The following is a 21,114-nucleotide window of genomic DNA, read 5'->3' on the forward strand; positions in this document are numbered from 1 at the left end:
AATAAGAATATGTATTTATTTATTCTATTATTATTTTTTTGTAGTGGGCATTGAACCTAGGACCTTTGCACTGAGCTATATCCCCAGACCCTTTTTACTGTATTTTGATGCATGGTCTTTCAGAGTCACTAAGTTGCCCAGCCAGGGTTCAAACTTGTGATCATCCTGCCTCAACCTCCCAGAGTGATGGTCACCCAGCTTTATTCATCTTCTAATCAGAGATGTTAGTCTCTATTCTGTTCCTCACTAAATTTTATCTGTCAGTTACCTGTTGACCAGTAGACAGATCTGATTGGTTGGTTGGTTGGTTGGTTGGTTTTGAAAGCACTGAATTATATATATCAGGACTCAGAGGAATAAAAAGATCATTTGATTCAGTAAATTATTAACATTTTCAGAATGACTGTTAGGGTGGTCTGAGTTAGGAATTATAGCTTCTATAATTGGGAAAATTATTTTTTCAACCTTTATGTAATCCTTTTTTTCCCTCCAATTACAGTATGATCATTTCTGTTTTGAGCTGGGGAAATTAACCCAGGATGTAGAATCAAACCAAGAAAAAAAATTGGAATTTTTTTCTCTCATTATTTTGTTTTCTTACACGTGTTAAAAATTTTTATTTAAAAAAACTTAAGATAGGGCTAGCAGTACAGTTTGGTAGTATAGTGTAAACTTAGAATGCATGAGGCCGTGAGTTCACATCCCCCAATATGATAAACACATGAATTCTAGTAAATTCGGATGGAAATGACAAGAGCATTAGACTTGAATCAGAAGGCCTAGGTTACAGTCAGTTAATCTTTGAATCTTGAGCACAAACTGAGAATAATTCCCACTTCACATAATATGAGAAATAATATGAGAATATGAGAGAAATAATATGCAAAAAAGTCTTAAGATTTTATTAATATAAACTCTCACGAGTATACATTTAAATGTTGTTGGGTTCCTGTTTTTTTGGTGCTAAGGATTGAGCCCATGGCTTATGCATGGTAAGCAGTAAAACGGAGTTCTTTTCTTAGTGTTTATAGCATTACATGGTTTAAACTCTATTTATTATAAGAAATAAAGACATTATGTTAAGAATGCAGTTTGCCTTTTGATATGTCCAAATACAGGTAACTGTCATTCAGTTACTGTATAGGTGCATTTTATTGTCTTGCTATGGAATGGTCTGTATATGTTGTGTCCTGGAAAAAAGCTAAAGATGGGAAGCTACATTTTATCACATCGAACATTGATTTTATATACCTATTTGCATCCATAGAACAGACTTGGTAAAAAGGATATATTTCTTCATAGTGTAATAAGTACATAGAAGATAGAGTGAGGAAGAAAACAGTTCCTATAAGTACTTAGGTCCATTTTCTGGATGCGAGTTTGTGGTGCTCACCACATCTGCAAGGAAGGACTGAAGAGGGGCTGTTAGGTACGACTCACTAGCTTTGAAAAATGAGGACCTTGCAGAGACAGTGACATGTATTCTTTACATCTTTTTTAGGGACTGTTCTTTTTTGTATTAGAATTATGAAAAGGCCAGAAAAGTATAATAGTAGAGTGGAAAGTATTTCCAGGACTGTCATTCACTGCAAAGGTGATGAAAATGTTTATGAATCTTTCTATCTAGGAGGAGCTTTCATCTCCTGAAGAAAAATGAAAAACTACTTAGAGAACTTAGGAACTTGGACTCAAGGCAGTGGTAAGTTGTTGAGAACCTTAAAAACACTTATAACTAACAATTCAGCTATTTCTCTTTTTTTTTTTTTGGTTTTTCTCTGGTACCGGGAACCGAACTCACGACCTTGCGCTTGCCAGGCAGGCGCTTTTGCCGCTGAGCTAAATCCCCAGCCCCTCAGCTATTTTTCTCTGTTTAGAGTAATACTATGAATAGTATTATAACCAGCAAGCAGTATCTGTTATTGTTATAACTTTCTGAGCAGAAACTTTCGTTATGCCTTAGAAATAAAGTTTTAAAGAAAAATTTAGAACTGCATTCGTATGTTTTATATCTTTGAATTGTCTATACATTTTTATATATTTCACAATCATCTTTTGTATCACAGAAAACTGATTGGATCTGGAAACACAATAAGCCACCCACTATGACATCACAAATCTCTACACTGAGCCATCTTTTCTTACCATATGCCCTTTGAGATCAGAAGTCATCTTTTTCCCCTTATGTATACTTCTCTGCTTTCCATCTTTTATGCCTGCTATAAGATCTTCAAAAAGCAATCTCCTTTTTATCTTGTATTTCTACTTCTTCTACCATAAGCACATTTATTGTGTCTTTAAATAAAACATTCCCTCAGTTACTGCTTTTTAAGCTGTAGTCCTATTTCTCTCATGCCCATTACTAAGTTTTTGGACAAATGTCGTCATTACTCAGTTCCCATAATTACAAAGTGGTTTTTGTTTTGGAATTTTTTAGCTTCCTTCAGAATGACCATTTAAAATAATTATTTTAATTTTTTGGTTGATACAGAAGTATAAAACAAAAATAATCCATATATTTCTAATACTATTGTTAACATTAATTTGTTTTCAGTCTTTTTTGAAGGATAAACTTTCTTTTAACAAAACTATATCTATATGGATATAGATACATTTTTCCCAGTGTTTGGTTTCATTTTTTGTTTTTTTTGGTACTGGGAATAGAACTCAGAACCTTGTGCTTGCCAGGCAGGCACTTGTACCACTGAGCTATATCCCCAGCCCATTTTTCCCATTTTTATATGAGAATTTTTCTGTCATTTAATCTTCAAAAATAACCTCTGCTGTGCCAAGTTCACTGTTTCTGGACATTAACAACTTCTTGCCCCTGGATAGATTCCTGTAAATACAATTGTTAGGTCAAAGTGTAAACACATATTTCAGACCATATATATTATAGACTTTCTTTCCAGTAATAGTTTATAAATCCACCAACACTGTGTAAGAGCACCTATATAATTTCAAACTGGCTAGCACAGGATATAATCACACTTCCTTAATCCTTATAACTTGAGAACTAGATCATATTGCTTTTAATTTTTATTTTCATATATTTATATGAAAATCTTTTTATAAATTTTCTCAGTGTCTTTTGTTTTTATTTAGGAATTTTATAAATTGCAATAATACTTCCTTTGTGTGTATATGTGTGTCAAATACTAACTTTTGTATTATTTGTGTGTATTAGTTGCTCAGCTTTCAGTTTTCAACTTCAATTGTTTAACATAAGGTTTTTACTTCTTTATAGCCATGTCTCAATATTTTTCTTTGGATTTCCTCAATTTGTTGTGCTTACAGAGTTCTGTCTTCAAATTAATTAGACATTCTGCTGTATTTCCTTATAGATCTTTATTTTGTTCAGGTGATAATCATTTTACATTTAGTTCTCCTTCCTTCTGGAATATATTTTATTGTGCAATGAGAACTAGAACTAGCTTCAATGTTAGAGAATAGTCTATTTTTATAATGTGTTGAATAGCCCATACTTTTCCCATTGATATTTCCTTTATCAAATATTAAGCTGTCTGCTTCAAAGCTATTTCTTAGCCGGGCATGGTGGCACATGCCTGTAATCCTAGCACTCGGGATGCTGAGGCAGGAGAATCACCGTGAATTTGAGGCCAGCCTTGTGCTACAAAGTGAGTTCAAGGCCGGCCTGAACTACATAGTGAAACCCTCTCAAAAAGACGAAAAAAACTATTTATCAACTTACCTGTTTTTGTGTGAACATTACCCTCCTACTCTGCTTATTATATATATCTATATATGTATATATCTATATCTACAGATAGATATATAGATATCCCCTTGGGAATCAAGCTCAGGCCCTTGCACTTGCCAGGCAGGCACTATTGCCACTGAGCTATTTCCCCAGCCCTAGCTTTATATTTCAATATCTGATAGGTATAGTCTTTTTCAAACCTCCCCTCACATTACTCTTCTGTTTTTCTGTATTCTAAGCTGTTTATTCTTCTGGAGGCATATAAGAGTTATGCTGGTTTTCTTCCAGGAGAAAAAAATCTCATTAGTATTTCATTTGGAGTTTCAATAAAACTCTCATCAAAAGAATAGGCACTGCTAGAGTCATAATTTTCCCAGCACTTGGGAGGCTGAGGCAGGAGGATTGCTCCAAATTCAGGGCCAGCCTGACTGAGAGACCAGAGGTGAGACTCTGTCTCAAAAAACCTCCCAGAAACTCAACAAAGTTATTATATTTTTCCATTCATAATGCCACTGTGTCTCTTTACTTATTCTGAGACCTAGACATTACTTGTATGGGTAATTTTCAGGTATTTGTTTTGGTTTGTGCCTAGATGTGCCCCCAAAGCCTCATGCGGTCATGGGGCAGGCTTGTAGAGTTTGTGATTGATTCATAATTCAGTGCTGGGATTATGATTATGAGTCCTGCGCACACCGTGGGGCAGGCAACCTGTACACAATATAAAGGAGGGAAAGAGAGATCTCTGCTGCTCCTCCCTTTCTGCTCTTGCTGCTTTTGCTGTCTTCCACCGCCATGAACTATTGCTTCTCTGCCATGTGCCATCCTGCCTTGGAACTAGCTGATTATGGACTGAAACCTCCACAAACTGTAAGCTAAATAAACCTTTCCTTCCTTAATTCTGGGTGTAAAGTATTTTTTCTCAGCAACAAGAAAAAAGTAACCAAGACAATATTGCATTATTTTATTTCTATTCTGTACACTATTTTCTCCTATCACATCTTTTTGGAGGAAGCCATATGAGGGATTGAATTTAGGGCCCTTTGCTCTGAGCCACTTCCTCAGCTGTTTTTTTCGTTTTTTTAATTTTGAGACAAGGGCTTGCTAAGTTGTCAAGCTAAGTTTCAACTCTCAGCCTTCCTGCTTCAGCCTCCCAGAGTGCTGGGATAACAGGTATGTACTACCATGGCCAGTTAATTTTTCTATTTTTAATGTTTATCTTTTATCTACATACTTTAGTGAATTCTTTTGTTGATTTTATAGTTTCTCTCTTAAGATTTGTTCAGGTATGTAATCATTATCTACAGGTGATCTCCTTTCTAATAGTTGTGCCTGATGTTACTTATATCTTAATGCACTGACCAGACCTTTCAGGATAGTGTTAAGTAGTTTAGTAGCAGTGGGCTTCCTTATTTTTCCTAATTTTCATGGAAACAGTTCTTTTTCATTATTAAGAAAAATATTGGTTGTTGGTTTGAAATAGGTAATGTTTGTTATCCTAAGAAAGCTGTCTTCAAGGAGTTTTTATAAGGAAAATGTGTGAGATATTGTCAAAATGCTTTTCAGCATCCATTCAGTAGCGCACATCATTTTTATTTCTTATTTTCCTATACAGTATTTTACTGCAACTAGGTTGCTAACATGAAATAAATCCCACCTACTGCGCTGACTTACTGTTGTGTTGAATTTACTTGAAATTCACTTTGAGTTAGGGTATAGTTTATTCTGTTGATTTTGGAGCGGGTCCTGATCGTGAATGTTTTTAGAAGTACAGTTATATCCAACTTCCCAAAATGAAGTTTATTTGTTACTTGAAATTTTAGAAGACTAAAATCTCTATTTTTAATTTTTTTTAATGTATTTCATCCTTATTTGACCTTTTGGGTTTTCTTCTTTATCTCTTGGGTCAGTTTCATTGTTTTTTGTTCAGATTTTCAAGTGGGTAACAGTAGAGATTCATACATGATACCATAACTCTCTTATATTCCTTTGTTGTCATACTTTTATTTTTTTAGCAGTATCTTGCTGTGTACTGCAGGCTGGCTTTCAGGTCACTGTGCAGTCCAGGCTGACCTCAAGCTAAAGATGACCCTCCTGCCTCAGCCTCCTGAGTGCTGGAATTAGATGTGCACCACCACGCCTGGTTTAAAATTTTTTTCTTAATACAGATGATCATCTTGCTGCAGATGATCTTTTCAAAGAAATGAATTCTAATTTATTATACTGTGTATTTTTGTTCTAACACAATTTTCTGTTCTATTATTTCCATCTCCTTCATAAGCTTTATTTTATTTTACATCTAGAATGGAATGTTACCATGTGTCTTAGTTTTATTCTTTACTAGTTGAGAATGAAATAATATTAAGCTATAAATTTTTCTCAAGTTATTGTTCCTACCCATCCTCTGAATCATAGCTTATACATCACTTTTTCTGGAAAGCCTTTCCATAAACTCCTATGCTTCACCTTTCTCCCAGTGTATGTTTGGATTTACTTCTATGTGCTTTCATAGAACCCGGTTGTTCTTACCTATCACAGCACTTACCACAGTGCAATTGATATTACTTAGCTGTTCTTATAGCTTGTTTCCAGAACACATATAAAAGTGCTCTTAAGTAGTCTGTGGGGTTCCCAGTTTTGCCTCTTCCCTCTAATAATGCATCTTTGATATTTTTGGCCAAGTCCTCAGGGGCAAGAATCACATCCCTTGCTGTCTTTCTTACCACCTTTTACCTCTACTACTCTGCTGAAATTATCTTCCTCATTGGGGTGTAGTGATGTGCACCTATAATCCTGTCGCTCAGGAGGCTGAGGCAGAAAGATCACATTAGTTCAAGGCCAGCCTGAACTACTAAGCAAGAGCCTGTTTCTCAAAAAAAAAAAAAAAATTTTTTTTAAATCCTTAAGGTTGGAATCCTAACCAAGTCTAAAGGTTTTCCAGTCCTTGCCCAGCCTTTTAAATTTATCAAATTAAGCTTAATTTAAATTTAACTTACACGTGTTTTAAATTAGAGTAATTTTAGGTTTGCAAAGTAACAATTAGAGGGGCTGGGGATTTAGCTCAGCGGCAAAGCGCCTGCCTGGCAAGCGCAAGGTCATGAGTTCGGTTCCTGGTACCGGAGAAAAACCAAAAAAAAAAAAACAAAACAAGGTAACAATTAGAGAGCAGTACGAGAGGCTAAGGCAGTAGAATCAGGAGTTGTAACCCAGCTGGGTAAATTAGCAATTTAGTGAGACCCTGTCTCAAAATAAAAACAGCTGGGAATGTAAGATCTGGTTCAGTCCTCGGTACCCAAAAATAAATAAAAATGGTTGGAAAATGCAGAGTTTCCATATTCCCCTCTCCTCCTGCAGTTTCCCTGTTTTTTATATCTTGTCTTAATGTGTTAAATTTGTTTAAATGGATGAACGAGTAATGAAATATAATTATTGACTAATATATTATTAGTATATTCAAAAGGCTATGCAACTGTTACTATATTCTAACTTTGGAATATTTTAGTCCCTCTACAAAGAAACCTGGTAACCATAACCGGTTATTCCCCATTCTCCCCAAACACTATCCACTGTCCACAGACAGAGACAACACTAATTTACTTTTTGTCACTGTGGATTTGCCTATTCTTGACATTTCATGTAAATGGAATCAAGTAATATGTGGTTTTTTGCAGAAGCTTGTTTTACTTAGCATGACAGTTTCAAAGTTCATCCACGTGCCCACATGTCTCAGTAGCTTATTTCTTTTTATTACCAAAAAATATTCCATTATATGAATATACTACATTTACTTACCCATTCATCAGTTGATGGCTACTTGGGTTGTTTTGACTTCTGAATAATGCTGCTGTGAACATTACTGTAGTGTGTGTGAGTGAGTGTGTGTGTGTGTGTGAATGTGTGTGTGTGTGTGTAGACATATTCAGTTCCCTGAATGATACCTACAAGTATAATTACTGGCTCATATGATAACTTTAGCATTTTGAGGAACTGCCAGTGGTATAGTACTCTTTTACATCTGTATCAACAAGGTATGATGTCCCATATTCTCCTTATCCTAGCACACTTGTTACTGGTTTTTAATACTGTTTAGTAGAGATGAAGTAGTATCTTGTGGTTTTGATTTCATTTCCCTAAAAATTTATAATGTTGAGCATTTTTTCAGTACTTGGCTATTTGTATATCTTCTGGAAAGTATTTGTTCAAGTGTGTACTGGGTTCAGTAGTGTCTCTTTAAATGTTGTTTTTCTAGAACAGTGATAGCAAACATTTTAGAGACCAAGTGCCCAAACTGCAACCCCAAACCCACTTATTTACTGCAATTAAACTTCAATAGTGAGGTTTTAGTTTAGAAAAACAAATGCTATCTGATGCTCGGCTGCTGGGGTGGCTTGGCTGACATGCTGACAAAGAGAGCTCTGTGCGTGCTGCGGCTGGCACACCTGCCATAGGTTCACCACCACTGATCTACAGCTTCAGGGTGTATTTGTAAATGCTGCTGATGAATTAGTTAAGGTGAGGTCATTCTGGATTAGATCGGCTCCAAATCTCATGACCAGTATCCTTATAAGACAGTTGAAGACAGCAAACACATGTGCACATGGGGCATCTGGTCCTGTGAAGGTGGAGCCAGAGACTATGGTAATGCAGCTCTGAGTTAAGGAATTCTGGGCATTATTGACAGTCTCTGGGCGCTTGGGAGAGGTGAGGAGGGACTGTCCCCTAGAGCCTTCAGCGGGAACATGGCACTGTCAACACTTTGAGTTCTGACTTCTACCTCTAGAACCATGAGAAAATAAATTGCTATTGCTTAAAGTCACCTTTTTGTGTAATTTGTTATAGAAACTTTAGGAAACTATACAGAATTCTCTGCCCATATTCTTAATTGAGTTATCTTTTTACTATATGGAGCTGTAAGCATTCTTTACAGATTTTTGGATGTAAGTTCTGTATCAGAGATGATTTGCAAATCTTAATTCTGTAGGTTAACAGTTCACTTTTTTGAGGGAATCTTCTGCAGCACCAAAATTTTAATTTTTATTAAATCTGGTTTACCTTTTTCTTTTGTCCATTGTGCTTTTTCATGTTGTATTTAAGAAGACCTGTTCTTTAGTTTTCACAGTATGTTTTTATATTTTTTAAGTCTATACCTAATACCTAAGTATTTTATTGTTGATGGTGTTATAAAAAATGTTTTTTTTGATTTTGCTTTTAGATTAGTCATTTCTAATGTATGGAAATGTAACTGGCTTTTTTAAATATGGATTTACCCTCCAACCTTGCTGAACTTACTAGCCTCAATAGTTTTCTAGTAGATTCTTTAGGATTTTTATATGTAAAATTACGTTACCTGCAAGTGGCAGTATTTTTACTTTCTCTTTCCAAATTATTAAATCAAACTCTTTACTTGTTATACATCTATGTATTCAAATACTCAATTTTTTCTTCAGGTTAGTTTAGTAGTTTGTATCTTTGTAAGAATTCCTCTATAATTTGGTTGCATGTCAATATTCATAAAATTCCCTTATCCTTTTTATTTCTGTCTTGTGGGAAGTGATATCCTTTCTTTCATTCCTGCTTTAGTAATTTGATTCTTTTTTTCTAGTTGAGTCTACCTAATATTGACTTCATTGATCATCTTAAAGAGGCAACTTTTGGTTTCATTGATTTCTCTATTGTTTTGATACTGGTACATTAGTCTGACAGTAGTAGTGCCACTCCAGCTCTCTTGGTTGCTGTTTGCATAGTATCTTTTCCCATCTTTTTTACTTTAAATTTTATCTGTCTTTGAACCATAGGTATGTTCATGATAGTTGTTGTATGCTGGGAAATAACTTTATTTTCTAGCAAGTTGATTTCCCAAGTGTGTAACCTCTGATCTCCCTGCTTAGGTTTTAATTGTTTTCCTGCTTTATCCTATCAAGGATATTCCCTAGGTTTATATCACCCATTTATTGATCGGAGTTTGTGTTTGAACCTCCTTAGCTAGTTAGATTTTCATTGTTCACATTTGAGTGTGAGTAGCTTGGAGACTGTCATCTCAGTTCAGATTGTTTCTATTTTTGTTCTGCCCTTATGGAGAGACTAGTAGCTTAAACTTAAGGGTTCAGTTTCTTTGCATTCCAAAAAATGATATAGCTCAGAGCATGCATTCAGACTCCAGACTGCCAGGAATGACTACATATTATTAAGACTCAGCTTCCTAGGAATTAACCCTGAGTGAAATGATTATTCAGCCAGTGATTGCCTTTTTTAGATCAGTTTGTGTTGCTTTGGGAATGCTTTCCTACCATAATTGCTCCTGATTGGTTCAGCATGATGCATGTGTACAGACTTCTTGATGCCAGAACTGACTATGAAGATGACTCTTCTTGGCTGGGCCTTTTACTGGTTCACTATTAAACTTTGGGTTATGTTGCTATTTTGCTCCCTCAGGTGGTACTACTGCTAGTTCTTTGATCCTGTGGCCTGCCTGTTGCCTGGGCTATTCCCATCTGCTGCCACTCATAGACCAGGGTCAGGGACTGACTTCTCCTGGAGTGATCCCCTTACTCTACCATTGGGCACTAGTGGAGGGGTTAATAGTCCCTGGTCTCCTTAGCTTGCTCTTCCTATCAGAATCTACACACACACATAAGCTGAAATGGGAAATGTTAGGACCTTCAGTCTGGAGCTTCTGTTCTAAGAAGGGGAGCTGGATAAGAAAAGAAATGTCTCGTACACTCATTTATAGATGTTTAGAATAGATCTGTAACAGGGAGCTAGGGAAAGAGGAGGATTGCCACCAGCAACTCAGCTTCCAGGGTGAGACTGGGAGCTGAAGGAGAAAGGATTCCCCACCCTTCTCTAGGCCTGAGTAGAATACATAAGCAAAATTACTGTAACATGGACCTGAGGGGCTGGGCTAAGGGGACAAATGAAGGTTCGGGTGTCAAAACCTCTTCTTACAGAACTTTAGTAAATTTCCTTGAATTAACATGTCCCCATTTGCTCTGTGCCTTTAGGACAAAACCCAAGGCTTTGGTTCTTTAAAAATAATTTTCAGCAGTTAAACTGTTTTACATGGAAAAGAGGCCACCTAGGTCTTTACTTTGTATTTCTGGGAGTCTCCCCCCAGTTATATTTTTCTCTGCTTGCAATAGATTATCCTAATTATACACCAACTGTGCTGGTACTTTACCTATGTGTTTACCACCTAAACTAAAACACTGCAGTTTTTGAAAACGACTGGAATCTCTTTGTTGCTCATACTGAAAACCACAATCCTGATTTGGCAACCTCCTCACACTGTGTAGGAGAATCTGGTTGTCAGACAACACTCTAATAAAATAACTTCACTTTGTTGTTTTACTTGTTCTTGGTGGTTATAGGGTTTGTTTTTATCTGTTGTTTGTTTGCTTGTTTTAATTCTACCAAGATATAGTACTGTAGTGAAAATTTACACACACAATTTTAAGTTTATGTTTTATGGTGGTACTTGTATATATGTTTCTCCTCTATTGTAAGTACTTTGAAGGAATGCATCATTTCTTATTCATCTCTGTATTCCTACTTAAACGCAACCTCTTTCACCCTGGAATTCCGCAACATTGCACAACAGACTAACATGTTCACAAGGAGGCAGAACTTGCATGACTGTCTCGTCAGCTGACTTGTACCTCCCAATGGGGCTATCCGTGCCGCCTGATGGGACAGTCATGCATGTATCACCAGTGGTTCAAGCTGGCAGGAACATGTTAATTCTTCACATGCCTCATGAATGCACATTTACTTATCCTTCCTCATATTCTTTCCTTTTATTTGTCAAATCTTCATTACTTTCACCTAACTCATTATTACCTTCTCCTTTTAATTGGTCTCTGTTTCTCCAGTCACAAATAATCTCACTTGCTTTTTGTTCTAATGACAATTTTGTCACTTCTATAATTTTTTTAGTTATAATTAATTGTTTCACTCTATACTATAGGATCTACATCTTTTTCACCTTTGTATTGCCATATACTTTGGCAATAATTATGTAGAACCTAATTATTCAATGAATGAATGGGAAAATGAGTGATTAAATGGATGGTATAATCTTTGTTTTACAGCCGAGAGACACATAAGATTGCAGTATTTTATGTTGCTGAAGGACAAGAAGACAAGCACTCCATTCTCACCAATACAGGAGGGAGTCAAGAATATGAAGATTTTGTAGCCGGTCTTGGTTGGGAGGTATTGTGTTTTGTTCTGTTCTGTTTTATTTTGAGACAAGGTCTCACTGTAGTCAGGCTAGCCTTTTGTAGCTCAGCCTGGTCTCAAACTTGTGGCAATCCTCCTGTATCAGCCTCCCAAGTGCTGGGATTACAAATGTGCACCACCACACCCAGCAGGAGGTATTGTTTTGAAATTATACCAAATACCATTTTATCATCCTCCTTTGGTATGTATGGGGGTTGGTCCCAGGACTGCCTCCTTTGTGGACACCAAAATTCAAGAATGCTAAAGTTTGATATATATAACGGCAGAGTATTTGCATTTAAATCATCCCAAAATGACTTAGACTATTTGACACAATGTAAATGCTATGTAAGTAGTTGTTATATTAAGAAATAATAATAAAAAGTCCTCAATATATGTTGAGCACAGATACAGATTTTTCCCCTAAATACTTGATTGTTTGAATCTGTGGGTATAGAACTCATGGCTATTTGGAAGCAGAGGGTTCTCCTCTCAGCTTACTTTAGAGGCATTATTTTAGTACATTCAACTACTTAACAGTAGGTTTGCTATCGTTTCTGCCTTACATCTCATCGGCAAATACAGAAGCAATTGGGACTTTTTTTTTTCCGGTCTTTTTGAGACAGGGTCTCACTATGAAGTTCAGACTGGCCTTGAGCTCACTTTGTAGCCCAAGCTGGCCTCGAACTTGCAACAGTCCTCCTGCCTCAGCCTCCCAAATGCTGGGATTACTGGTGTGCGCCACCACGCCCCACGCAGTTGGGACTTTAAAAGAAAGAGTATTGAGTTTTTCCTGAGGCAGTATATTGTCAAAGAATGCTAAACTCTTAAGCTTGGAAGATCTAGGTTTTCCTTATAATTGTGATCACTAGATGGGTAGTCTTCAAACTAAAACCTAAGCTGTAAAGCCTTTGGATAAGCACACACATGCTTAATTATAAGAAATTAGTTTCAGATTCTCAACTTTACAAATAACTAATGTCAGGATCTTTTTATGCTCTCTTATTTCTCTTTTTCTATTCTTCTGCTTTGGGAAAGAAAAGCATTTACCCACCCCAAAGCCTACATTGTCTGAGAGATTTGGCAGCAGTTATCCTAAGTCACTCTCTTAGAGTAAAATAAGAAATATCAAACAGTGTACACTCAACACTGCCTGACAGCCAACTTTGCCAAGGTTCCTGTGCCACACCTATTTTAGAAGTATATAAAAGCGGGGTGTAGCAGCACACATCTGCTGCCCCAGCACTCAGGAGACTGAGACAGGAGGATTACTGCAAGGTCAAGGCCAACCTAGATTGCGTAGCAAGACCCTGTCTCAAAACATAAAAACAAGAAACTAGATATTTATCATAGAGGCTGTATTAATATGTTTATTTTCATTTTAAAATGAAATATGAGCCATGTTCTAATAGAAAATGAGTCTGATGCGACTGGTTTATCATGAGCAGCAGACATTTTATGTATATTAAATCAAACAAATTGGTAGCTTCAAGATTTTGATGAAAATATATTTAAGGCACATACATATATATGAAACATACAGAAAACTGGAAATTAAAAGTATATTTTTGGCAACCATTTGAACTTGTAATAAAATTTTTTATAGTTGTCATTTACTTTTAGAGGGTATATAAGCAGAATTACTGAAGACCACTACACTAGATTATAATCTTCTAGAGGATACACTTTCATCTCATTGATTTGTTTTTTAATTCCAATGCTTTTCACAATGTCTGATATATATACCTCTTTAGTATTCAGTATATATTATTGTAGCTGACCTGTTTTACCATAAAAGAGTTAAGTCTGTGTATTTGTCACAGGTAATATATTTTTTCTACCCAATTGAGATGATGTGCAGTTCAATACAGAGGGTATATGTGAAAATACTTCTATAGATGTTTCTGTATTTTTTTAAAAAAGCCATTAAACATATTAATAAAAGTGAGGGAGATGTGAAAAAAATAAATTGGGAATACTCATACTTCTCAATCTCAAAATTTACTACTAAGCAATGCTAATCAAGATAGTATGACACTGACACAATGACAGACATACAGTTTAGTGGGATAGAATTGAAAGCCAGAAATAAATCTACTTGTCTATAGTCAGCTGGTTATTTTTTTGTTTGATGGCTTTGGGTTTTGTTTTTTTGAAACGGGTCTCATTATGTGGTTCAGGCTGACCTTGAACTCACTATGTAGTCCAGGCTGGCCTCCAGCTCACAGTGATCCTCCTGCCTCAGCCCCCCAAGTGATAGGAATGCAGGTGTACACCACATGCCTGGCTCAATAGTCAGCTGGTTTTTGAAGACATAAATGACAAGGCCATCTGGAGGACAGAGCAGTCTTTTCAACAAGTGGTGCTGAAACAACTGGATATACATGTATGTAAGAATGAAGTCAGAGCCCTACCTCACACCGTATATGAAATGGATAAAAACCTAGAAAGTATAAAACTCTTAGGGGGAAATATTGGCAAAGGATTCTTAGATATCACACTGAAAGCATGAGCAACAAAGCTTAAAATGGATAATAGGATACCATTCAATGTAACTTTTGTGCTTCAGGGGACACCATCAAGAAAGTGAAAAGTAGCACAGAAATTTAGAGAGAATAATTGAAGATCATATATCTGATAAGGGATTGCTATCTAGAACATACAAAGAACTCGTTCAAATAGAAAATTTGAAGACAACTCAAAAAACAGCAGAGAGGCCTGAATGGACCTTTCCATAATTTAGGTATACAGTTAACATGTTAAGATGTTCAATGGCATTAGCTGTCAGGGAATGAGGGAGGTGGGGAGGAGGGTCATCTAACCAGGAGGGTATTTCTGGCTTGGTTGGGTTTGGCTGGGTTTGTGTTTGGGTTTGTTGAGTTTTGTGCATGGTGGTTTGGTTGGTTTGGTGGGATTTTTTGAGACAAGGTCTTGCCTTCTACTCAAGGCTAGCCTTGAACTCATTACATAGGTCAGGCTAGCCTCAAACTCACAATCTTCCCACTTCAGCATCCCAAGTGCTGGATTTATAGTCTTGTACTACCACATTTTAAAAGTGATAAAAATTTCTAAAATTGACTGTGGAGATGATCGCACTTATCTGTGAATGTACTAAAGGTTATTAAATTGTACAAAGGGAACTTCTACTTCTAGAATGTTTAAATAGATGTACTGTCCGTATTCTTTATATTGAATTACTACCAAAACCTTCCATATTAACAAATATAAGACAGAAAGATGAAGAGAAGGCAGACTAACTAGTGACTATGCGACTGAGACACAACATAATGGTGAATTTTCTGGGTTTCTTTTTGTCACATACAGAGTCCACCAAAAAAATGTATACACACTTGAGCAGTTACCTGTACTAATAAATGTCTGGAAGCTAATGGCCACCACTTTGAGCACCTCTTCTAGTTGTAAAGGCCAAAGGTAACATATTAATCTCATGATGTCTCAATAAATTCAGCATTAAAACATTTACACAAGTTTTTCTTTACCTGATGTATATTTTTTGGCGGACTGTATATATCCGACTTGGAACAGAAGATGGTCTATTAACCTAAAACACGAATAGACAAAAGGTAGCAGGGAAGCCCTTACAAAAGCCAGAGGTTTAGGAAAGAAGCAACCTAGAAAGCCAAAAACAAATGTAGGCAGTAGTTGCCCTACTCCAGCCAACCACCGCAGAGTACCTTGATTTTATCACCACCCCTAACAACAAAGGTCAGGTAGGTCTATACTTCTACCTTCACCAAACAGTGAGTTACCCACAATACCACACTGAGGCAGTATCAGATAGTATCAGAAAAGACTAAGAAGAAAGCCAACACTTTGTCTCTACTGGTTGATAATGAGTTCTTCATCTATACCCCATACTCCAGTGTCAGTGGAAGTACATGGGAACCCTCAAATTCCATTCTCACCCAAAGGAGAAACAGTCTTCCTGTCTCCTTTGGAATAATGTAAGAGGAGGCTTAGTGAATAGTTACGACTTTCACCGTCACCCACTGGTAATGAAACAGCCACACTGCTACTGTATCAGTGGACGCCATGTTGGTAGCTAGAACTCCTTCACTACCTAGTAATGTTATTGGCCATTGGTTTGTCAAAATGGATTTTCACAGATTGAAATAAGGACCTTCTATACCTAATTGTTCAAGGTTTTTAGCATGGATGGATGTTGAATTTTGTCAAAGGTTTTTTTTCTGTGTCCATTGTTCATCATATGATTTTTAGCATTGCATCTGTTTATGTGATGTATTACATTGATTTGCATATATTGAACCATCCTTGCATCCCTGGGATAAAGCCTACTTGGTCATGATATGTGACCTTTTTGATGATTTGTTGCATTCTATTTGAGAGTATCCCGTTGAGGATTTTTCCATTTATATTCATTAAAGAGATGGACCTGTTGTTCTCTTTTTCAGTTGAGTCCTTTTCTGGTTTTGGAATCAGTGTAATCTGGCTTCTAGAAATGACTTTGGGAGTATTTTGTTGCTTTGCCCCTTTCAGTTTCATTAAAGACTTTGAGGAACACTGGCTTTGACTCTTCCCTAAAGTTCTTATAGAATTTAGTGGTGAACCCATTGGGTCCTGAGGTTTTTTTAGTTGGCAATTTTTTTATTACTGCTTCTATTTTGTTACCTGTTATTCAGTTATTCAGGGTTTATATATCTTGGCTAAGTTTTGGTAATTCATGTATGTCTAGAAATCAATCCATTTCTTCTGGATTAGCCAATTTGTTGGAGTACAGGTTCTCAAAGTGGTTAATAATTTCTGGCTTTTGACAGTATCCATTGTAATTTCACCTTTTTCATTTCTAATTGTGTGGATTTGGTCTTTTTTCTTTTCTTTTTTCCTTTCTTTTCTTTCTTCCTTTCTCTTCTTTCTTTCTTTCTTTCTTTCTTTCTTTCTTTCTTTCTTTCTTTCTTTCTTTCTTTCTGTAAGGGTTTATTAAGTTTATTTATTCTTTCAAAGAGCCAGCTCTTGGATTCTTTGTATTTTTTAGTCTCAATTTCATTAATTTCTCCTCTGATCTTTATAACTTTCTTACTTATGGTAGCTTTGGATTTTGATTATTCTTGTCATTCTAGAACCTTCAGGTACCTCATTAGGCTACTTGGGCTTGCTGTGTTTTTCTAATGTGCACCATCCACCTCCCTCTTAACATTGCCTTCATTGTGTCTCATAAGTTCTGCTGTGTTATACTGGTGTTATTGTTTGATTCTAGGAATTATCTAATTTCTTCCTTGATTTCTTCTGTGCCCATTAACTATTGAAGAGGGTGTGGTTAATTTCCAAGTATTTGCATAATTTCTGTGGTTTCTTTTACCACTGATTTCTATTTTTCTTGTAGTATAATCTGATAGTACATATAGTATAACTTTGATTCTTTTGCATTTACATTTACTTTATGGCATACACGTGTTCTGTTTTGGAGAAAATTCTAGGTACTGCTGAGAAGAATGTGTATGCTGTTGTCAGGTAGATCACTAGATATCTGTTAAGTCTATTTGGAAAAAAAAAGTATTTGCATTTTGGTTCAACTCTGATATTCAAATTTTTTTGACCAGTTGATTTTTTGTTGCAGAGTGATATAGAGGTACTTCACTATATTTGTGATGATGTTTATCTGATCTTTTATGTCTGGTAGTGTTTATTTTATGAAGTTGAGTATACTAGTGTTTGGCTCATAGATGTTTATAATTATTATCTCTTCCTGTTAAATTGTTCCCTTAACCAATATATAATGACCTCTCTGCCTCTTTTAATCAGTTTTGGCTTGAAGTCCACTTCATTTGAAATTAGGATAGCTATTTCTGCCTGTTTGCAGGATTTTGTCGTATGGAATATTGTTTTCTGTTCTTTGATTTTTTTTTTTTTTTTTTTTTTTTTCTGTGAATTTCTTTTTGGAGTAAATGTGTTTCTTGTGTACAGCATTGTTGCAGTCAGGGTTTGCAAGGGGAACAATACAGGACACATAATTTATAGAATTATTTTATAATAGTCACCCAAAAAGTCATATACAAAGAGAGTGCAGGAAATCTGTCCACAAACTAAAGACGTAAAGAATCTAGCTGAGGGCCTGAATCCCACAGCAGTGTCCTGCGTGAGTCTAGCTGAAGACCTAGAGCCCATAACAATGCCCCCTACAAATCCAACTGGAAGCCAAGAGCCCATGACAATGTCTCACATAAGTCTGTTTCACGGATCTATGCTGGGAAGGCCTAAAGGTCGGTGGTGGAAGCTAGAAAGTCTGTGCCAGAGGGATAAAGGACCTGTACTGGCAGGCTGAGGGATCTGCACTGGAGGCAGGAAGCGACAATCAAAGTAAGGACCAGAGCTCCCCTGAAAAGTAACACAGCCATTGTCAGCAACAGCAAGGTCCCGAGCACCTCCAATGATGAGAACAGCTGAGTCTGTATTAGGAAAGCCAGTGTGACAAGCTTCTCCAGGACATTGAACAGTGCACCATCTTCCCCTCCACTGCCAGGAAGCGATGCTCAAAGTAAGGACCAGAGCTCCCTCAAAGTGAACTGTAGCCATTCTCAGCAACAACAAGGTCCTAAGCTCCTTTGACAGTGAGAACAGCCACATTCATATGTGGAAAGCCAGCATGATAAGCTCCTCCAGGAGAGCCAATAGCACTTAGGAGAACCAAAAGCTCCCACAGCTCTTCTTCTCCAGTTCTTCTTTTTATTTTCTTGACAGCAGTCCTCAGGTTGGCCTCCCAAATCCTGCACCACACTGATGTAGTTCAGTTGGATGTTACAAGTTGACCACCAGTTGTCAATCCACCACAAGCATATTGTTGGATTTTGTTTCTTGATCCACTCTACCAATCTGTGTCATTTAATTGGGAAACTGAGGCCATTCATATTGAGAGTTACTGCCGAAAGATACTGAGATATTGACTTATTCCTGTCATTGCTTTATTTTCCAAAGTCTGACACCCACCCACCCCACCCCTGGTCCAACTTAATTTGCTCACCTTTCTTGGTATTTCATTCTGTTACACCTTTTGGCATTGTTGGCTTCATTGTCTCTTACTAGGATATCCTTGAGCATTTTTTGGAGTGCTGGTTTGGTAGTCATGAATTTCTTTTTCTTTTTTTTTTTTTTTTTTTGTTTTTCTCCGGTACCAGGAACTGAACTCACAACCTTGCGCTTGCCAGGCAGGCGCTTTTGCCGCTGAGCTAAATCCCCAGCCCCTGTCATGAATTTCTTAAGGTACTCTTTGTCATGGAAGTACCTTATGTCTTCAATTTTGAGAGGTAGTTTTACAAGATATAGCAGTCTGGATTAGAAATTGTGTCTTGTGTTTTGGGGGGTTTGTTTTGTTTTGTTTTTAGGGCTTGAAGGGCTTTACTCCAAACTCTCCTGGCCTTTAGAGTTTGTGTTGAAAGTCTGCTGTAATTGCAATTGGTATGCCTTTATAAGTGATTCCTTGTTTTTTTCCAGCAGCTTTTAAGACTCTGTCTTTGTGTTGGACCTCTGGGATTTTGACTATGATGTGTTGTCAAAAAGTTCTTTTTTGATCCTGACTATTTGGGGTTCTGCATGTGTCCTCTGTGTGTTTCTTTCTCCATATTTGAGAAGTATTCTGCTGTTGTTTCTGTAAATGGATTCTTTATGCCATTTGTGCTGTCTTCTGATTTTTCACTAATTTTAGTTCATCTTATATTAGTCTTCTTTGCATCATCTCGCACCTACTAGATCCATTTTTCATGTTCTCTGATTATTCTCAAGCTATTTCTGAGTAATTGGGCACCAACATCAGCCCTATTTTCTAATTTGGTACTCAGTCTTCATTTTGGTTGCTTCTGCTGACAGAACTTTCAGCAGAATATTTAATGTCGTGGATTTCTGTGTAGTTGTTTCAAGGCCCTAAATTCTTTGCCTAACTGGTTGTTCATGTTTTATATCCTTTTCTTTAGCCCACCTACTTTTTTATTAGTATCTTCTATAAACTTGGTGTTTAGTTATATCCTTTTTGGGTTTGCCAATCATGTTGTTGATCTTTAATGTCTTTTATCATTTAAATTAATAAATCTGTGTGGCTTTTGATTTCATACTCCTCAATGCCCTATGGATCAGCTTTGGGAGAGTTGGGAATTTATGGAGGCATTTTGTGGCCTTGTCTTCTCATATATCTAATGTCGTATGTGTATGTGCATATACATGCATGCATGTGCACATGTACATGCGCACACACTGATGTCTGCAGGCAGTAATAATGGAAGGTTGTTTTTGCCAGTATGGAGATACTTTTCTATGATGCATGCTGGGTGTTACTAACTATAGGCCTCTGCCTCTGTCCCTAACTTTGACCACTTCCATTACTTTAGACAGGGAGGATACTGTGTAATTGGCAGACATTCATTTCACCAGGAGTGGACCACACATATGTCTCACTACAAAGTAGCTTATACCTCTGGCAATACAAGTAGTACAGTCATGCATGGGACAGTCATGCATATATCATGGGCAGTTCAAGCCAGCAAGAATGTGTTAATGACGCAAAGACAATCCAGATATTGGCATATGGGAAAAAGTTCTATTGATAGCAATAACTGTGCCACTCTGGCAATGGCAGCTAAACTAGCAACGATAATATCAAAAACAAATCAGATATTGACATACCATAAGAACCAATAATGTACTACACTTAACCATAGAAAGGAGATGTACAATTATTGGATTAACACTAAGGCACACTAAATATTGACATACAGTAAATATCTACTAAATGCAACAACTATACCTACACCAATAATCAATAGTAATAAAATTAACTGAATAGCTAAAGATCAGTAAAATTTAATGGTTAAAGGGTGTATGAAACTGGGAAATAAAAGCGAAAAATTTTTTAAATTAAGCAATGGACAATGAGGAGGAGGAGGGAAAAGTGAGATAAAAGATCATATTAAGAAGTAGAAGGACCTTGCTGAAAGCTTTTTCTGCATCTGTTGAGATGATCATGTGGTTTTGTCTTTGGCTGAATTGATATGGTGTATAACATTTATAGATTTGTGAATATTGAACCAACCCTGCATTCCTAGAAAGAATCCAACTTGGTCGTGATGTATGATTTTCTTGATAATTTGCTGCATTCTATTTGCTAATATCTTATTGAGTATCTTTGCATCTATATTCATTAGGGAGATTGGTCTGTA

General features: G+C 36.6%; 1 protein-coding gene across 8 annotated transcripts in view; it reads left to right on the forward strand.

The window, feature by feature from the left end:
- Ralgapa1 (Ral GTPase activating protein, alpha subunit 1 (catalytic)) overlaps nucleotides 1–21,114 on the forward strand; it is a 246,379-nt gene that overhangs the window by 174,300 nt on the left and 50,965 nt on the right. For all 8 annotated transcript variants that reach the window (XM_013510373.1, XM_013510372.1, XM_013510369.1 and 5 more), the window contains 2 exons: nucleotides 1,628–1,699; nucleotides 11,803–11,926. In XM_013510373.1, coding sequence (XP_013365827.1) covers nucleotides 1,628–1,699; nucleotides 11,803–11,926 — 196 coding nt within the window. The remainder of the gene's footprint in view (nucleotides 1–1,627; nucleotides 1,700–11,802; nucleotides 11,927–21,114) is intronic.

Source organism: Chinchilla lanigera, unplaced genomic scaffold, assembly GCF_000276665.1.
Source record: "Chinchilla lanigera isolate Chin_1 unplaced genomic scaffold, ChiLan1.0 scaffold00008, whole genome shotgun sequence".
NCBI lineage: Eukaryota > Metazoa > Chordata > Mammalia > Rodentia > Chinchillidae > Chinchilla > Chinchilla lanigera.